Source organism: Trichinella spiralis, assembly GCF_000181795.1.
Source record: "Trichinella spiralis strain ISS 195 chromosome Unknown Scfld1, whole genome shotgun sequence".
Lineage (NCBI taxonomy): Eukaryota > Metazoa > Nematoda > Enoplea > Trichinellida > Trichinellidae > Trichinella > Trichinella spiralis.
Genome location: NW_003526940.1, coordinates 741,125 through 749,189, shown reverse-complemented (window position 1 = coordinate 749,189; position 8,065 = coordinate 741,125). Strand labels below are relative to the sequence as shown.

At 37.8% G+C, this 8,065-nt stretch overlaps 3 protein-coding genes across 3 annotated transcripts; 1 reads left to right on the top strand and 2 right to left on the bottom strand.

Moving 5' to 3' along the window:
- Positions 1-1,143: 1,143 nt before the first annotated feature.
- On the top strand, positions 1,144-1,629 carry Tsp_07278 (serotype-specific antigen 1). The gene is made up of 3 exons (XM_003381545.1): positions 1,144-1,192; positions 1,275-1,339; positions 1,396-1,629. The coding sequence occupies exons 1-3, from the start codon at positions 1,144-1,146 to the stop codon at positions 1,627-1,629; spliced, it is 348 nt and encodes a 115-aa protein (XP_003381593.1).
- Positions 1,630-6,291: 4,662 nt separating this feature from the next.
- Tsp_07279 (conserved hypothetical protein) lies at positions 6,292-6,798 on the bottom strand. The gene has a single exon (XM_003381544.1). It carries the CDS (start codon positions 6,796-6,798, stop codon positions 6,292-6,294), a length of 507 nt encoding a protein of 168 aa, XP_003381592.1.
- Positions 6,799-7,171: 373 nt separating this feature from the next.
- On the bottom strand, positions 7,172-7,772 carry Tsp_07280 (hypothetical protein). Its single transcript, XM_003381543.1, has 3 exons — positions 7,718-7,772; positions 7,466-7,573; positions 7,172-7,314 (listed from the first exon to the last, which is right to left on the bottom strand). The coding sequence occupies exons 1-3, from the start codon at positions 7,770-7,772 to the stop codon at positions 7,172-7,174; spliced, it is 306 nt and encodes a 101-aa protein (XP_003381591.1).
- Positions 7,773-8,065: the final 293 nt, after the last annotated feature.

Genomic DNA, 8,065 nt, shown 5'->3' with positions numbered 1-8,065 from the left:
TGGTAAAAATGAACATAAGTCACTTGAACAAAGGAAAAAATATCGAAATATCAAAATAATGCAGTTAATAAATATCAAAAAGTAACAGTAAACAAAATACAGAATTCAAAACGATTCAAGTAGACAAAAGCGTCGTTAGGGTACAAAGGTAATATTTCAAAAGAGTTTCAAAGCGCTCTTCAGTCACCATAAACGAGTCAGAAACTAGCTGCTGTGACAAAATACCGCATGCCAAAGCAGAAAAAGGAATCGCTGCAGCGGTACGTCACAACAGCACAGAATAGCTTCAGAGTCCATAAAACATGTGCGGTTGTCCACGTGAATACGTCTCTTTCAAGTGGTTACAGCACTGAATTGAAGCACATGTGTTTCGCTTGCCAGGGTGCTGTGATCAGGTTGCTTCGAACATTCTCCAAAGTTGAGTGACAGCACCTGACCACATTTTGTTCTGAATGGGAAGCGCATCTGGCAGCTGGCAGAAATAATTCGTGTTGGTACCTCATAAAAAGAGTATATTTACAAGGCCAAAAATATTCATCGATGATGCAAGAAATAATTCTTCAGGCAAATTCATTAAAAAGTCGGCAATAAGCATTTCGATTTCGCGCCGATCTTGTGCGGTTGTTGGATGGGGTCAAAAGTGGAGTAGAACTCCCACCGCCGCTCTCATGCACGCGCACCATGTTGATCGCTAGCTACGGGAAGCAAGCCAGAAGCAGATGATAAAACATACTCTGCCAGCTGCTAATATTTCAGACGGTTTCAAACTGCTGTGAATGTGCGGCGGTCTGCCTGTACATGCATACCCTGATGATGTTTCTCCAAAAAAATGGAAGGCGTCTCGATACTGTTTGGATAAGCGGACTTTAAGATACATCATCTGGTTTGCCACTAATTCGTTCCACTTTGGCCAAGCGGCCTTGAAGATACATCATCTGGTTTGCCGCCAATTCGTTCCACTTTGGCCAAGCGGACTTGAAGATACATCATCTGGTTTGCCGCCAATTCGTTCCACTCAAAAAATGAGGAAAAGGAAGAAAGGCGTCGACTGGGTGAATTTGTAATTTCGCGAATTTGCAACGGTGGTGTGCAGATCCGTCAAGCACAACGCTGCACATCTGACTTTCACCCATGTCCTAACAGATGGCGAAGTGGACACGATACCAAGTCTGGCCAGAGAGACTCGTCTCTAGTAATTTTCAACTTTGTCCATCCTCCACGCAATATCACGTGAACGAAGTGTAGTCTGGATGATTTTGGCAGCTCTCCTTTAGGTGACACGTACTGCGTGACCAGCCGGCGACTTTGGTGTTTAGTCGATCCAGGGGAGGTCCAACTAGTATTTTTCTCCATAAAAAGACAATATTTGTTAGAACCTCCGACAATATTTGTTAGAATCTCTCTCAAGTACAACGTCGCTATCAACTGCGGAAAGGTTTCGTCCAGGGTGACTTTGAGTGCTTCTTCTATTTTCCAGAACTCTCGAAAAATTTTACCACTGGCTTCCTCCTTTCGCGTCAGCAACGTTCTGGCCTCTTCAGTCACCATCATGGTTGTCAGAACAATTGGAATCCAACCGATCTGGACTGCAAGGCTACTGGACCGTCAGTCGAAGGCGACCGTCGATGATATCAAAGTAGTGAACATGATGCATGATAGAGCACATCACGATCAGTTTCCCTTGTAATCGCTCAATCATCTTCAGCGATTCCAAGTGTGGCCAAACCATCAGAATCACTGCGGCAGGCAAGTTATTCCCACATATCTTGGCAAATGTTCGTACTCAGCGTGAGGTGATCGCTTTCGATAAATCGCTAGTAGCATTTAACTGTAGCGCACGTCCAGACATCAGCCGTTGCATGATTTTTCTGCTTCTCAGAGAAACCAAATCAACCGCTTCATCCGGGCCCGTAAGCCGCAGAATTTCCGCTAGGTCTTTCAGAATGAAGAAACTCTGTGACGCCGTGTCGAAGAGAATGAAGACCACCTGCTACTATCCGGCCTGTATACCATTAATTTGTTCGCTACACACCCTCAGCAACCAACTCTTCGAATTGCGTAGTCATTGGCGATCAGGATTGCATTGTCGCACTGTCACAATGTAAGAGCTCGTGGTGAGCAGCTCCCCATCCTGCCACCGTACATCTCTGAACGGAACTGCTGTCCGTTATCCGGTCATCCACGCTGCAAGCAAGCGAAGCAAAGCCTCTTTACAACCATCATGTCTTCTCTTAGAGGGTGATGCTTTCGAGCAGCGGACCTGAGCACAAAATGGTGTAAATAAAATTTAATTCGGTTTCTCGTATGTGGACTGTGCAAATCTCAGGATGACGAACTCAGTTATGACTACCCGATGTCGATTGTTTCACGTTCATGAACAACAGGGTGTCAGTCAATCTTTGTCGAATAATCGTACTGTTCGTTCGATGCCTAACACAGACAAGACACGCGACTGACACACGAAAATTCATATCGCAAACTGAGCACAATATGGCAAACATGCAACCTCTTACGTCATCAACAATTTCTTTCTGTAGTTACTAAAAGGCAGGTTTGACCTAAATATAAAATGTCGGTGTTCCATCGTTAATAATGTTTTTGCAATGAATCAAATTTTAATAATGTTTGAAAATATCAAAACAATTATATTTTAGTATAATTTTATTGTTTTATATATATTATGATAAATAAATTTTCTGAACAATTCATATGAGTCACAATTTAAACTTGACAAACTGAACCTGACCATTAATATAGTATCTTACAAAATTCAAGTGAAATGAATTTTTTGAACTATTGTTATAGCGCTATTTTCACACACTGAAACCCAACATGCTGTTTTGCATGCTTGCACGTAATAAACGCACTTTTCATTGTGCTTCTGGATGCGCGTAGACCGGCTAGATAATTACAGTAATTACATTACGTCAACAAATTAGACGATCTCCATGGTCACGCTCGACAATTTTACACTAAAGTTGAATAGTATGCTTGAGATTATACCGAAGTCAGTATTATTGGAATTTTTCCCCTCTTGAAATGCTTTGAAAATAGAAGAAGTTATTTAAACGTGCAAATCTTTTGTCAAAATATATTCAAGAAATATAATAAGAACTGTTTGTTGGGTAGTATTATAAAGACGTATAAAAAAAGAGAGCAATGAGATCGATGTTGGAGAAATAATTACAGTGGAACTCTGGTTCTCCGATAATCGATTATCCGAACACCCGATTATCCGAACGCTTTTTTGCCGGATAGATAAAATGCATTGTTTAGTATATTAAATTCAACCTGTATTTTACTAATACTGTAACATTCTGTTGTTGGCTAATTTTTGTCCTGTATGTCCACTACTAGAAAATGAAAGGTTTTGAGCTTAGAGCAAAAACTAGAAATGTATAGACTTGTGGAGAATGGCAAGTCGTTCAGGAAAACTGCTAAAATTGCTGATGATACCCCGTTATTTGAAACATTAACTGACGAAGAAATACTCATTGCAATGAAAAAAGATGAAAATGATGACGTTGACGAGTCTGACATGCCTGATAAGCCAACTGAAAGGCTGAGCCATTCAGAAGCCTATTCGTGCTTTAAATTCAGCTTGTAGTGGATAGAGCAGCGGAATAAATTCAGCGCTACTCAGCTTATGGTAGTAAGGCATATTTGTGATATCGCTGCACAGAAGAAGCTGTCTTCATTAAAACACAAACTTATTACTGATTTTATAAAATATGACGCAAAGTAAATCTATTGGTTTTCAATGTATCGCTGAAAAATATAATTGATTGTGTTAATAACCGTTCATATAGTTTAAGTAAGTAAAGGACAAATAATGTCGCATAATAAACAGAATGTCTACTATTCCGCGTTTAATTGAGAATAACCGCTATAAACGCTTCAATAACATATATGCACTTAAAAAATTGAAAATGTCTGATTATCCGAAAATCCGATTATCTGAAGGACCCCCAAAAATCGTGTGTTCGGATAATCGAGGTTCCACTGTATTTTCAATTTCATACCTTTATTCTCACGATTTCCTTTCGTATTTTCAATTACATGTAATTTATCCACAATGAATTCTCCATTTCTTAGTTTCAATTGTCTAAAATACGAAAAATTATTTAAATTTTAAATTATTTTTTTCATCTAAGAGAAATATTGTAAAATAATGTTTAGATGACGATTTTTGAAAATTCAAAAATAATACGTGACGATTGAGCTGCATTCAAAAAATGCTTACTTTGAGTTGATATCATATCGAACGTCTCGATCTTCCCAAATTACATCGTAATGTTTTAAATTTTTTTCTAAGATTTGAACATCATGAAATCACATTGAAATTTAATATTTTTACTTTTGAAACATTTGATTAAAATTTCAGTTGAAGACACGCGTGTCTCGTGAGTTATGAACTGAAACCGCTTTATACGAATTAAGCGGTATTTCCATTTGGTTAATAACTGAAAATGAGCAAATGAACATTATATGACTATATAAACAGTCGTTCATGTTTCTTTAAAGCATTGCGCATAGAGAACTCTATGATTCCTTGTGATGGTCCTCAGACGAAAAAAATGCTACAGCATGAAAACCTGTTATCCACTTTGGTCAGAAGGTACATGTAATTTCGCTCTCGTATGAGGAGATGCTTCAATGCTGAGCGCAGGAAAATATGAAAAGTTTCCGTTTCTTTTCTGAAAGCGAACTAATTTTCCTGTTCAAGAACGTCAAGCGAAGATAATGGATCGGCAGTTCAGTGTCATTACTTTTAATGATACGTGTTGTTCATTGTTGTTTATCATAGTTTTTGCTAACTGTTCTTTACTGTTGTTGTTGTTGCTGATTTTGTATAATGAAAGCTAGAAATCATTATTCAGCTTATTTTTTGTGTTGTTTTCTCACACTTATTACTGTCATATTTCATATAACTTCAGTGAGGTACAGATAAGCACTGAATAATTTGAAAATTTATTTTGAAAATACTGTTTCTTAAATAGTATGAACTTCACCGTAAATAATATATTAAAAAACAAAATTATAATAAATTGTTGGAAATCACCCCCTCATCCCCATATACCTAATTAATAATTACTCATATACCTAATTAATAATATACTGTAGCCATATATACTGTTATGGTATGGTATGGACACCGAACCTGAACATCCACAGTAGGAGGTTAGAAAAATTATTGATCGATTGATTGAACTCTTAGTGTGCGTGTGCGTTTACGTATTCGCTTGGTAGTGGCTAATAAACATTTATTGTTTTTGTTCGTGTTGTTCATCACTTTACGGAATAGCCACGGACGCGGGGCTATAACATATACCTTATAGTTTTCATTGTTTTTTGGGTGTGTTACTCTTCATGCTGTGTTGTACTGACGTTCGCTTGTACTTGTGATTCTGTGTGTTCGATCCATTAGACTGCAACCCTTTTGTCGTCGATGCTAACAATTCTAACGTAAATGATAAAACTATAAATTCTGAGAAAATAATATTCAGTGTAATTTCAGGATAGTAAAAAATTTTTTACTTCTAATGTTAAGTCACTACGATTATAGTTTCATCGTCCTCAATGAAAATACTTGAACCAATAAAAGAAAACTCTATTGCGTTGACGATGCACAAGACGTACGTGTGCAACTTTACGAGCATGGTTGTTCAAACCATCTATATGGAACACGACGCTTCCTTCGCGTAGAAAATAAAGAATCGTGGATCTGCTGCGTTCCATGATTTGTGGCGCGCTCAGACAAGCTGGAAACTTTCTGTACCTGGATAGCCAGATCCGTACGTTCTCTGATGTTGCTTGAACTAGGAAGAGTTTAATGGACGTAGTCCATCAGGGATAGACTGTTAGAAATGGAAATTGCAATATTCCAGCTGCCTGCAATTCATTGCGGGAGAGAAAGTGACTCGTGCATGAGCTAATAAGTAAAATCGAGTGTGTCGACGTCTTCATGACATTTTACGCAAGTGTATTCATTCGTTTGCTATCGAGTCTGATATGTACTTGCACAAAATACACTCGTCTCATCAGATGAGTGCAACTGTTTCTTATAATGAACAACCTTCAGCTCAGCTGTGAGTCGGTTTGAACTGAACAGTGAATACCCTACAGTCCAGTTCTTGATGGCATATTTTTTGTCGACAACAAGCATAGTAAAAACTATACATTTATTGTATCAAAATAAAATAAAATAATAATATAAAAATAAAATAAAGTTAAAATTATGAATTATTTGAAAATCATCAAATTATTATTCTTCATCTTCGGTGAAGCAAATCAATGAACCACAGCTCTACTTCTCAATGAATACCGCTTCTGTTTGTGAATTGATTTTAATGAAGAACGCTTTCGACGAGATTTACTAGCCTTGATCAAAACTGCTTTTTGATTGGATTTTTTCACGCTTCTTTTCTTATTACGACGAGATTTTCCTCCACTTTTAGATCTTTGTCGCATTGCGACTTTACGGGCCACTTTCTTGCCAGGGCTCTTCTTTCTTCTAATACTCTTTGATCTCGAACGTGACCGCAACGACTGCAAACACGTTGGGCAAATTATTTCTGAGGGAGCTTCATCTCCATCTAATTGTACAGCTGATGGTCCTTTCTGCAATTTTAATCTTGATGATGGAACCACGATTTGATGAGTAGAACGCTTTGGGGTTTGACTTCTTGATATTGAACGTCTTCGAGGACGGGTAAGACTACCGCTGCGACTACTCATACTTCGTCGGGTGCTACTGCGACTGCGACTTCGACTATAACTACGAGCAGAGCGCGCCATTGTCGAACAGGGTATGGACCACACAAGCGATACGACTGAACAACTTTTGTTTGAACATCACTTATATTGGCTATATTGCACTTTAAACAATATCACTTTAAATCAAAATTGTTTAAACTTATTTTTAAAGTAGGTTACGAATAAAATGATCATTATTATTACTTCAGTTTGATACAGTAAAAACATTGTAATTTATGAAAATAAATGATTCAGTAAGAAGAACTTTGACATAAATTATGAAATATGAAATTGGTTCTAAAAAGAGTTTCCATTGTTAATGTTGTTGTTAAACGTTCATTTCATTTCATTTATTGGACCTTTGCGCAGTTGTCCTATTGGCTTTCCTTTCATGCAAAAGATTGCATCAAATGCATCAATTCTGTGCTGCCATAGTCAATGAAACAGAATTCCTCCTCAGATGAGATACGAGAACAGGTAACGAAGGGGATGGAATATCTTTGCTGTAATACTGATTAGGTGACGTTTGTTGCCAAACACGTTCAGATCTGCGTTCGACTGTATAAGATAAGAAAAGTCATCTTTCTCCGCGTTTCATGTTATTCAAGAGCTTTTAACATCCGACTGCTGCTTTCTTTTCTCACGTGTTCAGGTGCTTAGCCTGTAGAACTGCATGGTGGTTACTGGCACATTTTGCTAGATGGAAAACCCCCAGCTTCATTACTGTTCGCAATTGCGTCAACACCCGAGAAACCTTCTTCCTCATGAATCGAGAACACCAGATCATCAACATGCATGTTCTCCAGTATTTCGTTCACTGCGATTAACGATTAGGAATGTGAATTAACTGTAAATCAAGATCCAACGTTCAAGATAAACAAAGATATAGTGGAATTAAACCGCGAAAAAAGTACGGGATCCCAAAATATTACCTGTGTCAAAGTTAGCGTCTTTAATTTACCTCCGGTGAGACTTGTCCCAGTTTCAACGTACAGTATTAAAAAATGAAAGTACATTAATTCAAGAAAACCAAAAAAAACAACATAAATGGATAAAAATGATATAACTTTTTGTGCGTCTAATGCCTTAATATAGTGGTTTGGTACTACTCCGTCCCGCTTTTCTCTCATTGGTCATTACCCACGCTATTTTATTGGACCGTCAAATCTTAATCACAACTGAAGAGTTTGAATCAATGAGCAATTAGACAAAAAAAACCAATGCGACAAAGACTTCACGGAGCAATTAGACAAGGAAAACCAATACGACAAAGACTTCTCGGGCCAGATCAATAGAAACCCAGTACGAC